Below are 22,289 nucleotides of genomic sequence, written 5' to 3'. Positions count from 1 at the left end.
TTTGTACATCAACGGCCTGGAATGACACGGTCATCTATATGCATCAACGTATACAACATCACGAATCCTTGTGGTCAGAAGATGCGATGGAAATTCCTTTGGAATCATTTTGTCACGTATAAGCGACCTCAAAGGAGGGTATGATGAGTTTACGTGTGAATGTTGAATGGGTCAAAGCGCTAAGGCACATGTAATGTGAATCATGGGGAAGCATTTCATCACAGATAAGAGTGCACCATCAAATCACTCAAGGTCTACAGTCGCAGTAGATGAGGTATATAAAGCCTTAAATTGTATCCTTTTCTTTCCTTTTCTTCTCTTCTTTCCAATATTCCTTTCTTCCTTTTTTCGTTTCACTATATCATCTTCTAAACCCAACTCTTGAATAAAGTCAAAAATGACACCTATCATTCGTAATCTCGTAGCTCTCTTACCTTTCTCATTCACCTTGAAGTTTAATGATGGTGAATCTCAAGCTCAACAACAAGTAAAGGTTGAGTCTCTTGCCCCTAAGGCTAATTACCATCTTTCAGTGAGTCATACTTGTGTCCATCAGGCCCTTGTCCATCCTCGCCTTTGGTCGGTCATCAACGGTTCTATTTCCCCTTTTTCAACTCGAAGCCGGATCATATCATCGTCTCACGTCAGCTCAGCCCTGCCGATAATCCACCGACTTATCCCTCGTTTGTCATCACTTGGGTATCAATCGCTGATCTACACAATTTTGTAGAAACACTACATTGGTGATGACTTCTTCAAAGGTTTCGACTGGAAGACCATCGATGATCCCACTCATGGCAAAGTGAAGTGAGTCCATCGTCGCTCTGCTCAGCAACCACCTCATTGCCCCAAGCTGATATCATCTCACTTGCATAGTTACGTATCGCAAACCGAAGCTAGGCAGAAGAATCTGTCTTATGGTGAGACAATAATGCTGTCACTTAATTGCTTCCAGCTATCGCTGCTACCTTTGTCGTGATGTGTACTACGAATCCGACTGACACATGTGATCCCTTAGTCTCCGATCATCACACATTCGTAATGAGGACTGACTACCATCACAAGGTCGAAAATGGGAAGCGAGGACGAGACTCTGTCCGAATCGAATCGAAAGATACTTTTGAAAACGTATGTACCATGTTTTCTATTGGCGATAGTACCAAAGCGCTAAACGGTTTGTCAATCATGTTCAGGGCGTCTACATCCTTGATCTTCTTCACATGCCTTCTGGTTGTGGTACTTGGCCAGGTAAGTGTTTGACCAAAATTTGAGGTAGCGCTGACCAAATCGAATCTTAGCATTCTGGACATCTACAATCGGTCACTGGCCAGAAGGCGGCGAAATCGACATCATGGAAGGCGTCGACGGTAAAGGCACCAATCAAGGTACTCTCCATACTACATCTGGCTGCACTATGCCTTCAAATGTCGACGAGACTGGTCAACAACTCAAGACGGATTGTGCCGTACAAGGTGCCAACAATGAAGGATGTGGTGTCAAAGACAAACGACAAGACTCCTTTGGTCCTGCATTCAACAAAGACAATGGCGGCTGGTAGGTTCCTGTGTATTTTTACTACACATCTAAAGGAAACTGATAATTGTTCATGCTAGGTATGCCATGCAACGATCGAACTCGGGTATCAAGATGTGGTTCTGGCCTCGAGATGGTCATCCCCCTGCCGATGTCAAGACTGGACCCGCCAATATCGACCCGTCAAAATGGGGTAAGCCATTCGCTAATTTCCCTTCGACCCACTGTGACATGAAACAGCATTTCGGTAAACACAGAATTATTGTGAGTTTTGTCAGCTTCCAGCTTAAGTTTACTGCTATTGAGCAAAGAAGCTGATCGCGTGCTGGATCAGATCAACACAAGTCTGTGCGGCGATTGGGCTGGAGCCGTTTATAGCCGACAAGGATGTCCTTCCACTTGCGAAGCTCACGTCATGAATGATCCCGCTGCTTTCAGAGAGGCTTATTGGAAGATCAGAGGATTGAGAGTTTATACTGAGAAAGCGAGAGAATCAGGTTACGTCAATGATGGTGATTATTCTGTTGATGACGAAGTTGTAGCTTTCGAGGATTACTAGAGAGATCTTGAGAAGCCTTTTTATGATTCATGATTTTGTAACATAGGTATTATAGCACGCAATGTATCTCCAATTCCATGTCGACAATCATTCTTATGTCCGTGTACATCTTGCTCTGAGAATGAGGTATGCGCGTCACATCCTCTGTAGCAACAGTCGAACACAAATACCCCTTGTTTTATATCCGTTTTAGGACTTTTCTAGTTTTGCTCCTGAAGATCGCTTTCCTGTGTATATGTGTGTATGTGAAAGTGTAACGGTCTTGATGATTTGTAATCCGAACACAGACGTTAAATTTGCCAAGATGCGCAAATACCTTTGACCTCGTGTTTCACTTGAAACGTTGATTCTTTCCTGAAGAAGTTTGCTTTTATGGATCGCACAGACCAGTTATAATGACCTGAATTATTAATCAACTTTCACAACATGCAGTTTTGCAAGATGATATATGTATTATCCCATCATTTCAATTTTATCTTCAACTACTCTCTTTAATCTCCTCAAGTTCTCTTTTACTTCTTCTGTCCTACTTCCTCTGTCCTACTTCCAGCAATAAACGAAATCACATTGATTGTGACAATCTCTCCTATATCATAAATTAGTAAACGTTCATTACAATCGTCATTGGGTCACATTACCAGCACTTGAGTACCAATCCATCAGTCTTTCGCCTCTCACCTTATTTCTTCAATCAGCCCACTTACTATTTCATCTGAATCATCTCACACTTTATACTGAACCCATTAAAGCTGGACGATTGAAATCACCAATTATGCTTCACTTGATCTCACGTTGTTCAAGTTACTTGATCTTTGCTTTACCACTGCTCAATAGTGTTTTGGCAGCTACTTATACACTTTCGGTGAGGATTCAGGTCGACTACCATGTCATGATACGGAGTGAATCAACAGAGCTAATTGATAATGTGGTAGAAAACATGGAAAGGGAATGATTTCTTCCAAGGTTTTACTTGGTGGGAATGGGATGATCCAACTCAAGGAAGAGTCAAGTAGGTCAGATTCGTTTGTATTATGGTTGAATTGTACCAGATCCTTTGCTGACATTCGAGTTGTAGCTATGTTAATCAGGAGACTGCTATTGCTAGAAACCTTTCTTATGGTAAGTATCTGTAGAGTCTTCGGTGAAATGCGATCGTCGTCAATCTGATCACTCGACTCTTAATAGTCAATGGCGACAATTTCATCATGAGAGCAGACTCCACTAATGTAGTTGATCCTTCCGCGAGAGGAAGAGATTCAGTCAGGATTCACAGTAAAGAGACCTATACAGATGTGAGTTTTGTTTCGCTAATCTTCTTTCTAGTCCCTTGATAATCGCACTGAGTACACCTGAACAACCCATAGGGCATCTTGATCATAGACGTCAAGCACATGCCAGTAGGATGTGGTACATGGCCGGCCTTTTGGACATGTACCAGAAACGGACCTTGGCCTACCGGAGGTGAAGTCGATATTATAGAAGGGATATATGGTATCAATCAACAATATTCCAATAATTTGTTCACTCTCCATTCAGACGCTGGATGTAATATGCCTCCTGCTTCTGGACAGAATCGAGGAACGGGAACTTCCTTGTTGAATGATTGTACAGGTGGCGTGGGTTGTGGAGTGAGAGATACGAGCTCAAAGAGTTTTGGTGAAGAGTTCAATAAGGGTCAAGGGGGAATGCGAGTCTTCTCTGTAAATGGACCAAGGTGCCTTGCTGACTCTTTCCACATACAGATTCGTCATGCGTCGATCACATACCCGAGGATTCTCATTCTGGTTTTGGCCTCATAATTCACCTAAAGCACCATCTGATATTACTACAGGCTCCAACGTCATCATGGAATCAAATCTGAATGCTCCTATCGCCAACTTTCCGGCAGACCAATGTGATATAAACCGACATTTCGACGATCATGAGATTATTGTGAGTTTTCTGTACTTTACGATGACACTTAGCTAGATCCGAATTGATGATTGGGTTTCACGGCGGGTTGTAGATAAACTTGACTTTTGCCGGTTCATGGGCAGGAGCAACTCCACAATGGTCCGCATCTGGATGTGCTGGAAGTGTAGGATGGACTCCAGATGATTACGTAGATAAGAATCCTCAAGCATTCAGTGAGGCATATTGGGAGATTCGAAGTTTGAAATGGTATACTCCTGTCTGCGCTGTAAAGGCCAGAAAGAGAGCTTTGGATAGTATTTTCTGAAATGGACGAGGTTTGATGCTTCTTTCAGTATAATGCGTACAAAAGGACTATTTGGGTATTTGTGTACATACCGATATGTTATGCAGTCCCATCTATAAGTATGACTGCGAAAACAAAGGATAGTAAACAACGTAAGATTGAACCTCCACATTAGTCGCTCGGCGTGTCGGTTATTAGCGGTGCCAAGGTGACATCGCCTCAAATCAACACTTGAATTACGAGGACGTCATCACGTAACATATACATATTTATACATAACAAACCATCATCAATCATATAACTTCTTTAAACTCATACCATACTGCAGAAGGGCCCATCAAGATGTCATCGCCACCAATGACACCTACTCCGGCGACGAAACCGGTCAATGCAGCATCACCTACATCTAGTCCAACTGCAGGATTCGCTCCCCCTTCTCAATCTTCTATCGCTATAACCACCCAAGCACCTCAACATGTTGACCCAAAAGTAAATGAATTACATCAAATGTTTCCAACAGTTGAAATAGGAGTAATTGAATTAATACTTGAAACTTCAAACGGATCGACAGATAGATCAATTGAACAATTATTAGGTATAACAGATCCTGAATTTAATTCAGATGAATTAAAAGGTACAAGAGAAAATTCACAAGTTGATTTAGATGAACAATTTGCAAGATCTTTACAAATGGCGGAACATGAAAATTATAGAGAAGAACAAACACAATTTCATTCTAGAGTAAATTATGGAAATAATCCACCACCTGTTTCAAATGGATTACCTTATCAACCACGTATTAAGAATAATAATAGACCACAACAACCTCAAAATCAAGATGCATTTTATCAATCTAATGATTTAGAAGGAAGATATGGTGATAGAAATCAAGGTGATAATCCACCTGGGATGTTAGCTTTTGAAGAAAGAGTAGAGAAATTTGCTGAAGGTGAGTTTAGTTGTAATGGCGGCTGAATTCCATTTTTAACTAATATAATTACATATACAACCCTCAGCCGGTAAACAAACTTTCAACTCTTTATTCTCAAAAGCAAAAGCAAAATATTCTGAATTCCAGCAACAACAACAACAAGGGTCGAATCGGAATTATCAATCTGGAAGTGGTAGTTATGTACCTGAAAATCTCTCACCAAGTGGAGATAGATATACAAGACCTCCTGGTATAGGTGGGAATAGAGGTGGTGAACAGAGTAGAAATACCAGTAGTTGGGATGATCGATCGTAAGTCGAACCAGATGGTACTCCTTTTTGGCTGAATAACACTTGTAATGATAGTCCCAGTTTGCGATCTGAATCGATTTCTTCGCAATCTACTTTCGATGCTCCACCTCAACCTCAAATTCAACCCATAAGGCAAAGCTCAAACCGATGGCAGCCTTCTGACACTTACGGTGGGTAGATACGTTCGCGTTTATTACATTTCACGACGTTTAGAAAAGCTGATGATCGCGTTCTGCTCAAGATGACCCTTTACCTCCCGCTAGAAGTATCAGCAATAATCGAATCGAGGTCAATCCAAATCGAGGATCAGTAGGAAGCCCAGAGAAGCAAGTTGGCAAAATCGATCCAGGTAAGTGATAATCTTTCGTGGGACGTCGAAAAGCTGTCTGACACTGCTTATAGCCAAGCTCGGTATATTACCTAAGAAAAGGGTAGATTTACTTTCAACTTCACCATCAAACTCAACTCTTTCACCTTCTAATCCACTTTCCAAGAAAGTAGGATCAAATGATGATGATCCTAATCCTTCTTTACCTAATGCACCGGAATCTTTAGTATCCAAAATTCCACAAACTCCACCGGCAGGAGATGATAGATATAGATTGGAAGATAGTGATGATGAGTTGGAATATACAAAGTGAGCGAATTCATCCTGGTGTAACTTGATTATCAATAGCTAAGTCGGTCTTATCGGAATATCACAGGAATCCATTTGATGAAAAGTGATTTGCATCTCTGCCTAATTGCCGGGCATTGCACTTATTTGGGATTTGCAAGATCGTTGGGAGGTGAGGTATATAGATAAATTCTGGATAACGACAAGATATGAATGATATGTTTACTCGACTAGCAGAATGATGTTGTTATACCCCTAACCATGCTGGATGTCGGTCAACAGTAATCCCTGAGTTGCTGTGTTGCTGGCCCAAATATAGTGGCTGACCTAACGACTGATTTGCCCAAGCTATTGTTCTGCGTTTGTGCTGATATGCAGCATCAAAACCTGCCGTCCTTTGCACTTGAGAGGTGTACTGATGTGATGATTCAGATATCCTTCAACATCATTTGCATAGGCACATGTATTACGTCTCGCTCTTCCGCTACCATGGAAAGCGGCTGTCATATTGATATTTCAGTCCGTAGAGACGGATAACGTGAGGCGTGTAAAGAGTAGATAAGCTGAGCGATATGGCAATACAGACTCTCAAGTTTATACTCGTAAGTCGTGAACGCCATATGCGTTCAAGGAATGACTAATTATTTTTGTTTAGGTATCTTCATTTTGAGAATAGACCAGATCATGTGGATCAACTTAAAAGCGCTGATGCATAAATTATCATGTGATATTGAGTTCGTTTGGTCCTCCGAATACACGGATTCCTTTTACGAATCATGATTTTTATCACTTCCGATAACGCGGAATAATTAATTAAGATAATCTTTAGGTTCAAATTGGTCATGAGGTCGAGAATAAGATCAGATGTCCAGAGTGTGTATTACCCTGCTTTATGCAGGGGAAATTCGATGGATGATATGATGTATACGCGAGGGTCTGAGATATAAAAGCTGTGATACTTTTGATGGAAAATCACCTCATAATCAAAATGCTCTTTAGAATCATATCATTCTCAACTTGTAAATAAAGATTTGAAAAACAATATCTTCTCAAAAAATAAGATGGAAAATCCTATTCAAAGTTCGATTGCTGGAAATCAAATTGCCACTTATAAGCCTAACTTGGCAGTTGAACATGAAGATGTACATGTTGATTTAACGATTGATAGAGAAAGATATAAAGTAGAAACTTCACGTTGGAGGAGAATTAGACAACATTCTTTAACTCAAATGTTATTTATATCTATTCAAGCTTTTTGTGGTCCAGCTTTATCAGATGCGATCTCAGGTTTAGGTGGTGGTGGTTTAGCAACACCTAAAACTTCTAATATTAGATTTGCATTAGATCAAGGTGTTGAAGCTATTGGTCAGTTTTTTCTCCATCACCAATCTTGTATTACTACCTACAAATCAAGCTGATTTTATTCAGTTTGCCTTTTCGGTGCTGTATTGGTAAATATTATTGGAGTCAAGTGGTCTCTTGTAATTGGTGCCGCAAGTTTCCCTCTTTTAGGTGCATCATATTACTGTAATTCTCAATTCGAAAATCAATGGTTCTTAATTCTTACTGCACCTTTTACTGGTATTGGATTTGGTTTTTGGAATATATCAGAAGGAGCTTACGTTATGTCAATTGCACCTGAAGCTAAAAGGGGAAAATACCTTGCACTTTGGATCGTTTCTAGAAACGCAGGTAAGTTGACTTTATCTGAGAAGAACCATGTTGATGATACCTCGCTATCAGGTCAATTAGTTGGAGGAGCGATTAATTTGGCTAAAAATTCAACAAAAGATGCAGGTGGAGGAATTGATCCATCAACTTATATTCCATTTATAATAATTGAAGCTTTGGCATTACCTTTTGCATTTGGAATTTGTGAAATGAAAGATGTAGTTAGATCAGATGGAACGAAAATTTTGATTTTACCTAAATTAAAAAATTTTGAAGAATTAAAATATATTCTAAAAACGTATTTATCAAAAATAATTTACTGTAGTTTTTTATTTATAATTTGGTCTTATTTTTATAATGGACCGTGGTCAACTTATTTAGCTTTATATTTTAGTGTTAGATCTAGATCATTATCTTCTTTAATTTCTCCTTTTTTTTGTATTATCGGTTGTTTTGGTTTGGGTTTTATTTTAGATTTATCAAACAAAAATTATTCTCAACGTAAAAGAGCTCAATTCGGTTTTTGGTTAATCATCTTTCTAAATCTATTAGTTTATATCTGGTCTTTGATTATTCAAATTGATTTTATTAGAAATAATCCTGGATCAATTGATTGGAATGATAAGAAATTTCTAAAATCTTTTCTTCCTTATTTTTTTATTCAAACTACTGGACCTTTAGCTCAAGTTTATACATATTGGATTTTATCTTCTTTTGCTGAATCAGGTCAAGATAATATTAGATTTTCAGCTGCTCTTAAAGCTATTCAATGTGTTGGGAACGCAATTGCGTTCGGAGTTTCAGCTGCTGATTCTTTTCCTTTAACCGGAATGATCCTCAATTGCTCTTTGATGGTAGCTTGTATTCCTGGAATGTGGTATATCACCAGTAAAACACCCGACAGGATCCCTGCAGATGTCATTGCTGAAGAAATGATTTTGGAGCGAAGGATTAAAATGGAAGATCCGGGACAAAAGGATGCTTTAGATCAAGTACATACAAGAGAAGTAGCTACTTTAGCTTAAGTAAATTAGTGTGGTATTCTGACTGCTGTGATTGTCGAAGTACGAGGTTGGCAACACCAGCCAATGACGTTGGAATTCTTCTTACATACAGTATATCGCGCCGTTGTGGCTTTAAAGTCTCAAGTATACATGCATTAAGCATACGTTTGTATTGAAGTCATTTTTATATCTACGACAGATCAGAGGGTTTTGAGGACTTCATCGGCGTGAGAAACGGTCACTAATCAATAAAATCTTAGCTCATTGTTTCCAACTCATCACGACGTAAATGCGATAACTCACCTTCCCCGGGCGAAGGTTCGACCGCAACGTGAACGACTTTACCATCTTCGATGACAACGGCACCTCTCTTGAGTCTTGGTCCACCGAAAATGGCTTGAGCGTCAAGAACAAGACCAAGCTTAGCAGCGAGAGCACTTGTGTCATCGGCAGCTGTGTTGTATGTAAGCGATCAACCATGTAGTATGCAAGGATCAACCATGCAGTATGCAAGCGAGCAACCGTGTTAAAAGCCCAAACTCACCGAATTTGACAGTGTTCTTGTCACCGGCCAATTTCTCTTTCCAAGCGTTTACAACGAACATATCGTTAACAGCTACCACGTAGATGTCTTTTACGCCTTTGGATTGGAAAGTAGAGAATTGCTCAAGATACCCTGGGACTTGGGAAGAGCAGGTGGGGGAGAAGCTACAGTAGGAAACTTATTAGCATCCTTCTCAAATAAGTAGAGCCGACTCACGCTCCAGGTACCAAAACCAAGATGTTCTTTCCTGGTAATTTGGAAAAGTTGACTTTATCCTCCAAATCATTAATTCTGATGTCGACATCAGGAACGGCATCTCCAACTTTGATAGGAGCGGCTGATGCGAGACTTGCTACTGCTGAGTGAGCAGCTTTGGCGGTAGCTTGGAGGACGGATGCTGCGAGTGGGTTAGCAAAAGTGCAGGTGGATAACAAATAACCTTACCCATTCTGTATTGTTTGACTAATGGAGTTTGTACGGTAGGTCTAACGGATGAAGTGATAGATCGCGAGCTATCCGACTCCATTAGCATCTTTTTCTCTGGCGGAAAGGGGATGACTTACACAACGGATGAAGGTCTGATTAATCTGTTTGTTCTGAGAACTCGGGGAGCGAAAGATGGTTTAATTGACATTTTTTGGAAAGAGAGATATGTTCAAGTAAGAACAGAGTGGGGTTGTGACACGATACTAGTAGCTTTCGTTATGGAGAATCGGGTTCAAATGCCGGAGATAGTCGAACATAGTCCAAGCTATCTCAGAGTACTCCATCCCACACCAAGTTGACTAATGACGCAACCCGAACAGCCACGTGCAAACGAGACTGACGAGGTCACGTGACGCGAACTTCCGTTCCGAAGGAAGCTTAATATGTTGAATTGCGCAAATGCTAAAAACGATTTCAAGGCAAATTGAGCAACCTTTGCGAAGGCAACAAGATCCCAATAAGGAATCCAAAACATCGCAGTCAAGTGTGAAACCCTCGTAGATAATTCAATATGACATACCTTACGCCACATCTCCCCTTCCCTTCTTCTTCATCTTCTTTACCGCCTTCCAACTCTCACTTGATTATATCAGACACAGTAGCTTCACCAAGTCATTTCGCCTTATTTCATTTGGTATCTTCTGCTTTGGGAAAAGAGAAGCGAAAGGTAATATGGGTAGACTTCCGAGGAGAAGGCAGGGCGAGCTGGGAAGCTATTTTGAAGAAGGTCGTAAGTTCAAAAAGATTTATGAAATGATTTCATTAACTTTGGTATACTAGGGAACACCATTACCACCTTTGACCAGTCCACAATTTATTCATATCACACCTTCTTCACTCCCATCTTTTATAGGTCCATCCAGTAGCTTGAAAAACGCTCCGAGGTTGTTTGACGATAATGATCGACCCTCTTTAAAAACAACTTACAATTCAATCTTACCTCACATTTCCGAAAATAGTCTTGTCATACTTGATGGTCTTACCGAATTGAATTGGATAGGATTTAGTTCATTGGAAATAAGTAAATTCGTTAGAGCCGTGTTTTCAAAAGTCAAATCTGTAAGTTTAAAGTTCAAATCTCCTTTTCTGGTCGAATAAATGTTGATAAGATCACTCCTTCCCGACGGTTTAGATCAAAGCTATTCTCGTATCTACTTTACATGCCGATCATTTACCATTATCATCATCAATAATACCTCAAACTGAACAAGGAGATGATGAGATATTACAAAGATTATTGAGAATAGGTCAAGGTTGTTGGTGGAGAGTATCTCATTTAGCTTCCGGTAGAAGTGCAGATGTGATGGGTGAAGTAAGTCAGAAGCATCTCTATCTGTGGCGAAATTTCCTATTTTTGCTGATTGTCAATCATAGATTTCATCGCATCCATTGAGTAAGCCTATAGGTCTGGATGAGAGTGAAAAATTCCCTCATATACCGAGATCCAATCCTCTACAATATCGTTTAGAACCAAATACAGTTAGAGTTTTCGCTAAAGGTACGGGAAGGGGTTTCTTATAGAATTCTTACGATTACAGTGATCAATCTTTTGGTTCAGCAGTAGGCTTGTCTTGTATAGTAGGGGGATGTTGTATCAAAGCATGAATATTCATGCAAATGCTATGAAACTAGATATAATTTTCCCTTGGCGAGCATGGCAATAGTATGTCCGATCAATTCCCTTTAACCCATCCATCAAATAATTCCGCTACACTCTTTCCTGCACCTGGAGCAGCGCATGAGAAACTATCTTTCATTCCATGAGCAACAAAGACAGCTCGATAATGTAACCAGATAGCTAATACTATACCGGCATGCCACCACTGTTGACATACATTGTCAATAAATCAATCTGTCTGTCAAAATAAGTACCTACCTGATGTGACATCCCCCATCTATCGAATTTACCAGGCCATTTGTATTCCGGGAAATGACAAGCGTAAAACCATAATCCAATCAAATAAACAGCTACCGACATACCGAATGGTGCTATCATAGATGACGTGAGTATGGTGGTCAAGTCGGAAACCGAGGTAGAATGGACTCACCGACGAAAGTCAAAGCTCTAAGAACACCATGTTGGAAGAAAAGCTGTAACATTGGAGTGAACATAGCCGCGCAAAGTACGAGAAAGAACGTTATTCTCAAATGCTAAAATTTCATCGTTTATCAGTGGTTATACCTCAGCGAGAAAACACCATGCTTACCTTGTTCCTTCTTTCGTTGAACCATTTCTGAAATGGCAAGTAAGATCCCAATGCACCACAACATGCGTTCGTACCGCAGTAGAGCAACACTAATTTCGGTTGACAATAAAACCCATTATACACGACTGTACCGAAAGATGCTGCGATGAGCCCTGGTAGAGAACAAATTAGCTTGTCTACAAGGCTACGGGCGCTAATTTCAACTCACACGATATGCCAATATCTACGAAAACAAATCTGTCAGCTGGTCTTCGTGATAGCCAAACTCACAATCGACACAGGCACCCCATTCGAACCATCTCTTAGAAGCGCACCCGCTAAGTACATGCCAACTTGCCGAAGAGAACAAGCATGATATCGCGGCGATTAGGTATAATGCCAAAATGAGTGTATCAAGAAGGTGAGCATCGGGTAAGGGAGGATTCAATATTATATACTGTCAAAACTATGTCAGCTTACACCGTTGGTAATGAGGAGGCTACACCTACGGGAACGCATAATGATAGTAAAATCGTAGGGATGAAATGCGAATGGATGTTGACTGCAAGAACGTCAGTACCAACAACTCAAAGTACAGAGGTGGACCCACCAGTCTCATTGTGCATCGTAAATGCTGATCTTATCAGCGGTACCGGACCAGTCTTGAGGTGGAGAGGGATGAATCGGCTAGGGCGCCATCAGCTCGGAGACATGCTACACACCAAAGCAGGCGAAGAGACACTTACTACCCCGTGTGAATATGTTCATTATTCCTCCAAGTAGCTGGTAAATCCTCATATCTAATCAATCTCTTTCCATCATTCGATCTTTCAAGTGATTCCAGAACCGAAATACTACTCTCATCATCTTCAGCGACCATTGCGGTGAGCTTAGTATCGGTTATCTCAGGATGCTCTAGTATATATTGTGTATCCTCATCCCCATCATTCACATCTTCCATAGATTGCTGTAGGTCCAAATCTCTTCGAATCGGATCATCCTCATCATCATCATCAGTCAAAGTCGATCTATAAGGGACAGTCTTGGATCTGACAAGGTGATTTGACGGCCTCAGTAATCCTTGCGCAAGGACGGTTGGGAAATTACTCGCTCCTAAAGATTTAGATCTTACTGCTCTTCTTCGTTTTGCTAAAGCTTTCGCTGAAGCAGGTGTACGATTTGGGAATAAATATTCAGGTTCTTCATCTTCTTCCTCATCCACTTCAGTCGATATCCTTTCCAAAGAGACTGATCTTGATCTCTTATACGTTGAGACGTGAAATTTTAAATCATCTTCTTGTTCTTCCCAACCTAATTTTTCCCATCCTGCCCATTCCTCTGAAGGTAATAAAGCATGAACTACTTCCAAAACTCTCTTTCTTGCACTTTCTATAGCACCTAAATGATCCCCTTCAGAGGTTTTACCTTTTTTATCACCATAAATAAGTCCTGGATCTATTGAAGATAATCTAGATGGAAGTGATCTTAACCATTCTCTAGAAGGATAAGATGGCATTGAAATTGGCATACTTGGTCTTGGTACTGCAACTGAAGGTACAGATATTGATGGAAGGTAATTTAAAGCTTCTTCTCTTAGAGTAGATAAATGATTTAACAATTTCAAGTGTTGTCCATCAATTCCATTACTACTGACAGTATTAGGAGTAAATCTATTTCTTAATCCATCTTGATCCTTTCTCTGATTAAATCTACTAGATGAAGCATATCCAAAAGATCCTGCACTAGGATCATCTTCTTCTTCAGGTTCCCCGGTCAACGTGTCACTATACGTTCCATTTTCATCTCCTGATACAGAAGGGGACGAAGATGAAGCTCGAATTCTTTCTTCTTCTGCAGGAGCCAATTCACCAAGTTTAGAACGTAATGCAACTTCGACTTCTCCTAAATATCCTAACAATGCGGTTCGAAGATTTGGTATATTCGGTCGGAAGGTAGGTAAAGGCGGATGAGATAATCTACGCCATGATGACGACCCTTCTTCCGCTTTGGGCGTTGTAGGTGAAGAGGACTCGGTCGACATGATAAGTGAACTTAGCTGGTGAGAGAGATAGAGGCTGGAGAAATGCGTAGGGTAGGGTCGACTTAGCGGTACATAGATGGCGGGATTTACAGAGAAGGGACTGGGGGCAAAGACGATTAAAGGATTACAGGAGGTTTTGCCGACAAGGGCTGAGATATACTTCGTATGCCTGAAAGAGTTCGCTTTTGTAATTAACTGTATGTGCGACGACAAAAGATGAAATGAACATTATGGGATAAACACTTAGGTACTGAGCTACGGAGAATGCGGGCTAGGTGATACCCGAACTTTTCGGATCATGTCCCACGTTCGTGTGGCAGACAGTGTGACATACTCAAATGTGATAGCAGATTCATGGATATATGACAATACAAACTTGGGCATGTAAGAATCTAGCTATCATGTCAGGCTTCTTAAAACTTGTCCTATTATGTGTAAAGACCAGAGCAATTAGCTTAGATTGCACAACAGAAAAACTTCTGGCTCACAGAATCAGGTAATTTAATATCCTTAACATCCTTCCAAATGCTCTCATCTCTTGAAAGTACTTTATCGCACCATACCCTACCCACATCAGTATTATTACCCTCCAACCAAGGATCTTGTTTAAGGAAATTCATTTCTGCTTCTTTATCGGAAGTCTTCGTACAACTAGCATGACACTAACCCGATATCATCAGCTCCTCAGACGGGTTTCCTTATCCCGACGAAACGAGTTTGTACCTCCCCACTCACCTGAAGTTCTAGCTCATTCTTGTTGCCTTCACCGAGAACAATAAAATTGAAATTCGATTTACCATCAAGAATCGGTTTCCCTACATCCGGAGAGCATATTTTGATATAACCACTTCCACTCTCAGATGGAAAAGTTGTACCGTTAGAAGAGAAAGTCGTACCCTCCGAAAAAGTTATTTTGGTTACGGATTCTGGTCTAGGTTGTTGTGGACCTAGAGCATATCCGTTAGTGGCTAATCCCAAATTGGCGATGGTACCAAAGTAAGTAAAAGCTCGAATGTTAAACATCATATAAAAGGATCAAGTCTGGCTAAACTATTAAAGGTAAATCAGATCAAGTTTAAAATGTGATTGAACAATTGCCTGACAACCATCAAATCGACCGTTATATATAGCTGAATGAGATATGCAATTGACCTTGGCACTGGCGTTTATGACTCCCTTTTATCAATGGATCCGTTTGTACCAAGGAAGAGGCCGGCAATTGACATTGATGACTCGATTATTGATCTCCATTCAGGTGTTAAGTGTGCTAGTCACGGAGAAAGGGTTAATTGATCTTAGAGGATCATCGGAATGAAAGGATGTTTGTGTTACAATCCAAGTGACTCACCCCCGCATCTTGTATTTAAGAAAGGAGTATGACAAGAACACTGCCCTGCTGCAGCTTCACCAGTCTAGATTGGCTCAGCAAAACCATGCCGGATCGACGATCTGCCCCAAGGATACTCGTTGGAAAAGGGTGAAACGTGAGGCTTACAGGGTGGCTTGACTATCCGTTTCTGCGATGTAAAACCCAATCGCTACATCTCATCCGGGAAGTTGCCAACAATCCTCATACTTCTTCCGACACTGGCACCATCTTTACTAATATTCTCGAGGAGAGCGTGATACAGCTTAGTGCAGAACCGCACATGCATTATAATCGCGGGCTAATCATACGCAATGCAGTTCACGTGTGAACAGTTACTGTCTAAATACAATATCACCGTTGTTACATGATCTAGGTATACCTGGGTAATGCTGCTGAAAATTCCTATAAGGGTGTTTGGTCAAAAGCTCAATGTAGGGGCCGAATGGCGAGCATAGGCAGACTTGTAGCATCGTAACCAAACTGTCGACCAAAGCCTTTTATCAACAAGATGTCACCGGCTGCCCGATAGACGAACCGAACAGTGTATGGTGGATATTGTTTGAGTTCGACAATCGGTCGGAGGTCAACATAATATTAAACGACTTCGTAAGCCTCCGAATATCGTGAAAGCCATATTTACGACGTCCAATTCGCACACTATAGGATTTCTCTTGGGACACTGTATCAGGGTCATTTCCAGGCTTAAATATCATCATTACAACCAAGGTGTTCAAGTCCACGTTGGTTCCTGGCCATGCTGTGCGTCCCGTTTGGATTGAATGCGGCAAAGCTGACAAATGTTTAAAAAAAGTGGCTCCTGCGGCACCTGGGGTACCCATATCCACTAGTGCCGAGGTCTCAGGGGATGTAAGCACCAGAACACTTGCTGTCGAAGGAGGTCCCATGGTCGTTCCGCTACAATCTCCAAAGAAGGATCAGTCAAAATGAAAGTTCCTACCACCTTGGGAGGTCCTGCTGCTACACCTATCGAAGGAGGTGGATTTACAGCTATTTACGCTCCAGACGGATCTATTCTTGCTAAATCCAAGAATCAGTACTCTGAAGAGATCGTCACTGCCGATGTCGACCTCGATGATATTCATAGACACAAGCAAATGGCCGATTGTATAGTGAGTCGAGAATATACCGTTGGTCGATAAGATGTCAGTAAACCTTACAGCTCTCGACCTGAACTCGTCTCACTCAACGTCACCAATACGGCTATGCCAAGAGTCAAATACTCTGATGGATTTTCACATCCTTCAGCAGTTGCTAGACCCCCTTGGAAGATTAGCGAAAAGTTGTTCTAGATAGCCCCTTCAGATCCCGTATGCATATTGCACATGATACCAGACCTCGTCGATACTTGATCGTCAGCTGATGCCAAATGCTATGAGCTCGTCGTAAGGCACTTAGGGCATTCCTCCACCCCTATCCGGAGAAGACGTTCCGAGTCGTGGATCGTGAGCGTTCCGGTTTCCGGAAGTTGGTATCACCAAAAATGGTAAATAAGGCATAAACTCGCGTAATAAAAACGTATAAAAGATTTACGGGAATCAAACGAGGCGTCTGTACGGTTGACCGGTGAATGTCGCGTTAAATACCCGTTCTATACATCGTCCTGAGTTTTTTTTTGGTTAAACATTTCCCTTACAGACTACGTCAATTCATGCTTAAAGGTGCCATGGGTACGTAGCACAAATAGAGTTGATCGTCGACTCAGAGCAATAAGATCGAGATGAGACATAACTCATTAGGCTAGCATCTTTTGTTTATCGTTCCCTTTCCCAGCTTCTGCGGTCTCTCAGTCAAATCGCTCGTCACAGTGTGATGTGACACTTGAGCGTCTAGCATTGCACGTGTAGCAGCGGTCCTTACTGATGATATCACTTCAGCGATATACTACATTGATCAAGCCGATCCGCGAGTAACCGGTTATCAATCGGCGATCGATCATGAGACATCGATGCAAAAACAGGTGTAATCTCCTATCAAGGTTATTTTTCTCTGCAATTCAGAGTGTCCTCTCAGTTTGTGCCTGCGTCGTACGCTTTTGCCGTCAAGATTAGATTTCTTCCACATGGGCTGCATAATCCTACTTTTCGGCACAACACGAAAGGAAGCCGATTGAGATTGAGTTGAAACACCTGGTACACGCCCACTCGCTACATAACCAACCAGAGGAATTCCTATGATCTATATAAGGAAATATATTATGTCATCTAGATTAAATTGATCGTCCTTTTTTTCTCCTCGCTGAACTAGGTAGAAAAACAAATAAGGATGAACCTGAATTTGTAAACAACTGTACCCATGAACATATAATAAAACCTGAACCCCTTTCTACACTTCATCCCGATCATATCCATCCCGATATACAGAGTTGAACAGAAATTTTCGATCAGATTCATCTTAACAACAATTCTATACATATACCAGCTTGCGCTTGCACAGTGAGTCCTATCCTCACCTCTTCACAGGCATACCAGCTAACAGAATACCATTTTGGAACAGATATGAGCTCCAAGATCGAAGCAAACAGGCCTTTGGGTCAGGAAGGATTAGTATCTGATCAAATTCCAGCTGGGGGAAATATCGGACAAGAGGAGAAAGCAACCCTTCATCATAGTGAAGTACCGGTGATAGATGGTAGAGGCGATCTCAACATAGCAGATATACTCAAAGGTACAGCGGCAAATCCTTTGAGCACGTTCGAGAAAAAGGCTGCTCTCATCAATGCGTGAGTGATCCAACTTGTGTATAACTGAACAAATAATCTGATCTTCTGGATAGTGAGCTTGATCAATTTGGTATGGGAAGATATCAAATATGCATCTGGCTTCTATGCGGTTTTGGATATTTCCTAGATCTTGCATGGGCCCAAGGTGTCGGTCTTGCCGCTTCTGCCATCTAGTGAGTTATATGCTTGTAAAATGGGTTTCTTTTTGCTGATAATTTCGGCTCAGCCAAGAAATGGGTGTGCCGGATGAGAAACAAGGTATCATCTTTTCCTGTGCTAACGCGGGTCTTGCGTGAGTCATCTTCTTTGGTTGCGATTTTGCCAGGATATTAAACTGTATAAAACGCTAGCGTCGGGGCTCTCGGTTTCGGTCTACTGGTTGACATTATCGGTCGAAAATGGGCATTCAACCTTACATGTCTAATCTGTTCAGTTTTCGGTTTACTCCTTGCTGCCCCAAAGTACAATTACCCAGCCGTTTGCGGTATCTACCTCTTGGCTTCAATTGGTCTAGGTGGTAATATCCCTATCGACGCAACTATCGCCCTCGAATTCCTTCCACAAAGAAGAAGAATGCTTGTCGCCCTTCTTTCCTTATGGCAACCAGTTGGAGTAGTCTTCGCTTCCGGTATAGCTTACGCTACTGCTGCCAAGTACAGATGTGCCACTGGATTACCATCATGCCACGACGTTGCTGAAGGAGCTGCTTGTTGTACTGTATCTTCAAATATGGGTTGGAGATACAACTCTATCGTTCTTGGAGGAGTCACTTTGGTCATTTTCTTCCTTCGTTTCTTTGTATTCAAATTTCACGAGTCGCCTAAATTCCTATTAGCTCGAGGTAGAGAAGCCGAAGCTATCGAAGTTTTGCACAAAATTGCTAAATTCAACAAAGCCCCTCCACCAACCCTGACCCTCGCCCACTTCGCCGAGATCGAGGCCACTTCTTCAACATACACCATTGATAGTACCGCCCCTCCTGAATACTCAACACCAGGTGTCGTCGGCCACTCCAAACACGTTGTCAAGAATTTCTTTAGAAACTTCAGAGGTCTTAAAGCTCTTTTCCTCAACAAGTTGCAACTGTTCATCTTCTGCTTACTCGCTATTGCTTACATGGTAGGTTTTGTCCTTGCGGAATTTCGAAATTTTCCCTGACAATTGCTAACTTATAATAATATATGTATAGGGTGATTACTGGTCTTTCAACTTGGCAGGATCTTTCCTTCCTCTTATTCTGCTTAGAAACAACGTCTCGGCCGGTCAAGATACAGTCACCGATACTTACAGACAATATATCTACATTTACCTCCCTGGTATCCTCGGTGCTGTGATGGCCTTGTTCTCGATTCAGCTTCCGCTCATTGGAAGAAAGTGGTCTTTAGTCTTCTCAGCTGTATGTCAAGGTTTAGCTATGGCCATGTACACCCAAGTCAAAACCACCGCTGGTTATGTTGGACTAAACGCATTTGAGTATATTATGCAAACTGTAGGTTCTTACTTCAAGCAGCAGACCTGTCTTTGACTAGCAAAGCTGATGTGACGTCAAATAGTATTTCAACGCTGTCCTTTATGCTTCAGCCCCCGAGTTGTTCGACACTGCCTACCGAGGAAGTGCTTCAGGAATGTTATCTTGTTTGGGAAGACTTGCAGGTGAGTGTGCATGACTTGTTTCCGCTTCCCTTCTCGCATTCTTTCCCTCTCTCAGCCGTTTTCGTTCCTTCCCCTCCTCCTCCCTCACCCTCGAGCTACTTTGACGAGCTTTTCGCTGATATCTCCTCCAAATCCATCCAGGAATCGTTGCTCCCTTTGCCGGTCAACAATACCTTAAGAACCAATCCTCTGGTATCTTATGGCTAGGAGCCGGTGGAATTTGGTTATCTGCACTTATGATGGTGTTTTTACCAGTTGAAATGAGAGATAGGCAAATGTTTTAGGTTGAAACGAGTCATGTGGCGGTCCGCGGCTCATCCGCGCGTTGACTTATTTTAGTCATTCATATTTGGTTGGAAATCAATTACAATTACAAGCTTTTCCGACAGGGGGAGAAGAGGAAGGAAAAAAGCTTTCTTCAGACCCTTTGGTCAATAAATCACTCTTCCGCTTATGTATCAGATAAAAAACTATAATCATATACACGTTCATATAGTCATGCATGTTCTGGTGTTTACATACTGAGTACATACCAAATGAAAAGCGTCAACATCAAGTCATCGGGCAAATGGAAGATTGGCGCCATTCCAAAGGAGGGTAAGAGGAATGTCCCGAGATAACCGGAAAGTCAAAAGTTGCAATTGCACGTTGATAACCTCTTCGAGCGTTACCTTGAATTTCCCAGGAATGGATGATAGCTCAGCTCAGTGGCCTCGTCCCGACAAGCATGAGATACTTGCTGCAGCATATCAACGCATGTCGACCAGTAAACCCCCTTCCAACAGCTCGTACCGTTCCCCTCCGACATCTGCATAATTCATTGAAACCATTATTGGTATTAGGTATAGAATCATCTGCAGATGACTCCTCAGCATCTATCGTCTCCTCAAATCGAGAGATCTTATCGCTAGTAACAATCTCACAACATAATGAAAATTCAATTCATGGTGGAATACATCCATTAGTAGCTCAATCATCACACAATAAAAATGTTCCTTTAGCTATTGAAAGATGTATAAAACAGTCTGGAGTAAAATTGGATGATATAGACGCAATCGCTTATACAAGGGGACCAGGTATGAGAGGTTGTTTGATGGTTGGTGAAATGGCTGCGAAAGGTTTATCGGCTGGAACAGGAAAGAGGTTAATTGGAGTTCATCATATGGTAAATTAGTCCATTTCCATATCATGATTTGACTGATTTGACTGGGTCTCTATAGCAAGCTCATGCCCTTACGCCTTTATTGACTGAATCTGATCCACCCGAATTCCCATTTTTGATACTATTAGTATCTGGAGGACACACTCAACTGGTTTTAGCGGAATCTCAAGATAATTTCAAGATTTTATTAGATACTTTGGACAGTAAGATAGGGTATGTTCATGACTCTTGGACTGATCTCGAATGCAGTATTGGAATCAATTTCAACCGTAGTCTTAGCTAACTTATAATCATTGGAAATCAGAGACGTATTCGAAAAAGCAGCTAGACTTTTAAAACTTCCTCATTCTTCCACTATATCTCCTGGAGCGATTTTAGAAAAATTTGCTACCATGTCACCTTTATCACCATATGATCAGACATCTGAAAAGAAATTACCTATCCCATTATCTACTGGAGATACGAAACATAAAGAGGCTTTTTCATTTGCAGGAATATTATCGTCTTTACAAAGACGTTTACCTATAAATTTAACAGAAGGGGATCAAAGAGAATTTAGTAGAATTTTTCAACAAGCTGTAACAGGACATTTGATTTTAAAACTTGAACAAACTATAAGTATCATTACTAAAGAAGGGTTAAATAAGATAAATGGTTTAGTAGTCAGCGGTGGCGTTGCGAGTAATGCATATTTACGAAAACAACTTCAAGAAATGTTAAATAGATATAAGAATGAAAGCGAGGAGATCAAATTGTTTTATCCCCCCATTTCATTATGCACAGGTAAGTCATCTCAATTCAGAAATTTCTCAAGAATAGAAAAAACAGCCTAGTTATGAATATTGGGACCGATCTATCGTAGGCGCTAACGACTTGAACCTCGTGCAGATAACGCAGCAATGATAGCTTGGACTGCGATTCTAAGACTTCAAGCTGATCCAACATTGAACGAACCTTATGATTTACCTATAAGACCTAAATGGTCACTTGAAGAATTGTATAACGATGTTGAATAGATCGATTGGGTATTCCATTAGCATATATCATTACTTGTTGTATCATCTTCATGCACATCTTTTCATCCTGATCAATGTTCGTTGAGCTGCTTCAAGATGTAAAAATTAGGTACGGATATGTACATCTCATCAACCGTCTTTACCAAGATATGATCCAAATTTAATCAAAGTGAAAAAAAGGTTTATACTATCGTTCCAATGATATCACAAGTCAGAGAGACCCAAATCAAGCCCAAAGAGTAATATGGGATAAAAGCGAGAAAAGTACGC

The 22,289-nt window shown here is 41.1% G+C and overlaps 11 protein-coding genes across 11 annotated transcripts; 8 read left to right on the top strand and 3 right to left on the bottom strand.

The window, feature by feature from the left end:
* Positions 1–397: 397 nt before the first annotated feature.
* I206_100632 (uncharacterized protein) lies at positions 398–2,092 on the top strand (the record flags this gene model as incomplete). Its single annotated transcript, XM_019152472.1, has 8 exons — positions 398–532; positions 731–807; positions 877–920; positions 1,019–1,128; positions 1,194–1,248; positions 1,299–1,554; positions 1,614–1,797; positions 1,868–2,092. 8 exons carry the CDS (start codon positions 398–400, stop codon positions 2,090–2,092), a joined length of 1,086 nt encoding a protein of 361 aa, XP_019014610.1.
* Positions 2,093–2,864: 772 nt separating this feature from the next.
* I206_100631 (uncharacterized protein) lies at positions 2,865–4,310 on the top strand (the record flags this gene model as incomplete). The annotated part of the gene is made up of 7 exons (XM_070202243.1): positions 2,865–2,954; positions 3,025–3,101; positions 3,168–3,211; positions 3,278–3,384; positions 3,457–3,779; positions 3,835–4,024; positions 4,098–4,310. 7 exons carry the CDS (start codon positions 2,865–2,867, stop codon positions 4,308–4,310), a joined length of 1,044 nt encoding a protein of 347 aa, XP_070058344.1.
* Positions 4,311–4,631: 321 nt separating this feature from the next.
* On the top strand, positions 4,632–6,257 carry I206_100630 (uncharacterized protein; the record flags this gene model as incomplete). The annotated part of the gene is made up of 6 exons (XM_070202242.1): positions 4,632–5,238; positions 5,306–5,531; positions 5,586–5,701; positions 5,773–5,880; positions 5,934–6,168; positions 6,236–6,257. The coding sequence occupies 6 exons, from the start codon at positions 4,632–4,634 to the stop codon at positions 6,255–6,257; spliced, it is 1,314 nt and encodes a 437-aa protein (XP_070058343.1).
* Positions 6,258–7,208: 951 nt separating this feature from the next.
* Positions 7,209–8,843, top strand: I206_100629 (uncharacterized protein; the record flags this gene model as incomplete). The annotated part of the gene is made up of 3 exons (XM_070202241.1): positions 7,209–7,512; positions 7,576–7,839; positions 7,891–8,843. The coding sequence occupies 3 exons, from the start codon at positions 7,209–7,211 to the stop codon at positions 8,841–8,843; spliced, it is 1,521 nt and encodes a 506-aa protein (XP_070058342.1).
* A 179-nt stretch (positions 8,844–9,022) lies between these two features.
* On the bottom strand, positions 9,023–10,000 carry I206_100628 (uncharacterized protein; the record flags this gene model as incomplete). Its single annotated transcript, XM_019152476.2, has 6 exons — positions 9,023–9,063; positions 9,126–9,275; positions 9,367–9,530; positions 9,583–9,763; positions 9,811–9,878; positions 9,930–10,000. 6 exons carry the CDS (start codon positions 9,998–10,000, stop codon positions 9,023–9,025), a joined length of 675 nt encoding a protein of 224 aa, XP_019014614.2.
* Positions 10,001–10,363: 363 nt separating this feature from the next.
* I206_100627 (uncharacterized protein) lies at positions 10,364–11,373 on the top strand (the record flags this gene model as incomplete). Its single annotated transcript, XM_019152477.1, has 4 exons — positions 10,364–10,582; positions 10,633–10,911; positions 10,985–11,164; positions 11,227–11,373. The coding sequence occupies 4 exons, from the start codon at positions 10,364–10,366 to the stop codon at positions 11,371–11,373; spliced, it is 825 nt and encodes a 274-aa protein (XP_019014615.1).
* A 152-nt stretch (positions 11,374–11,525) lies between these two features.
* I206_100626 (uncharacterized protein) lies at positions 11,526–14,079 on the bottom strand (the record flags this gene model as incomplete). The annotated part of the gene is made up of 9 exons (XM_019152478.1): positions 11,526–11,675; positions 11,729–11,841; positions 11,901–12,003; positions 12,060–12,211; positions 12,268–12,282; positions 12,330–12,495; positions 12,548–12,600; positions 12,649–12,725; positions 12,785–14,079. 9 exons carry the CDS (start codon positions 14,077–14,079, stop codon positions 11,526–11,528), a joined length of 2,124 nt encoding a protein of 707 aa, XP_019014616.1.
* A 413-nt stretch (positions 14,080–14,492) lies between these two features.
* Positions 14,493–15,102, bottom strand: I206_100625 (uncharacterized protein; the record flags this gene model as incomplete). The annotated part of the gene is made up of 3 exons (XM_019152479.1): positions 14,493–14,504; positions 14,568–14,741; positions 14,815–15,102. 3 exons carry the CDS (start codon positions 15,100–15,102, stop codon positions 14,493–14,495), a joined length of 474 nt encoding a protein of 157 aa, XP_019014617.1.
* Positions 15,103–16,392: 1,290 nt separating this feature from the next.
* On the top strand, positions 16,393–16,915 carry I206_100624 (uncharacterized protein; the record flags this gene model as incomplete). Its single annotated transcript, XM_019152480.1, has 2 exons — positions 16,393–16,578; positions 16,865–16,915. 2 exons carry the CDS (start codon positions 16,393–16,395, stop codon positions 16,913–16,915), a joined length of 237 nt encoding a protein of 78 aa, XP_019014618.1.
* Positions 16,916–17,964: 1,049 nt separating this feature from the next.
* I206_100623 (uncharacterized protein) lies at positions 17,965–20,125 on the top strand (the record flags this gene model as incomplete). The annotated part of the gene is made up of 7 exons (XM_019152481.1): positions 17,965–18,188; positions 18,242–18,361; positions 18,415–18,480; positions 18,539–19,307; positions 19,378–19,677; positions 19,742–19,841; positions 19,983–20,125. 7 exons carry the CDS (start codon positions 17,965–17,967, stop codon positions 20,123–20,125), a joined length of 1,722 nt encoding a protein of 573 aa, XP_019014619.1.
* A 443-nt stretch (positions 20,126–20,568) lies between these two features.
* On the top strand, positions 20,569–22,019 carry I206_100622 (uncharacterized protein; the record flags this gene model as incomplete). The annotated part of the gene is made up of 4 exons (XM_019152482.1): positions 20,569–21,006; positions 21,062–21,216; positions 21,308–21,786; positions 21,892–22,019. The coding sequence occupies 4 exons, from the start codon at positions 20,569–20,571 to the stop codon at positions 22,017–22,019; spliced, it is 1,200 nt and encodes a 399-aa protein (XP_019014620.1).
* Between the last annotated feature and the right edge of the window lie 270 nt (positions 22,020–22,289).

This window comes from Kwoniella pini, chromosome 1 (genome assembly GCF_000512605.2).
Source record: "Kwoniella pini CBS 10737 chromosome 1, complete sequence".
Taxonomy (NCBI): Eukaryota; Fungi; Basidiomycota; class Tremellomycetes; order Tremellales; family Cryptococcaceae; genus Kwoniella; species Kwoniella pini.
Note: the sequence above shows the minus strand (reverse complement) of the source record. Positions and strands in the feature narration are given on the sequence as shown.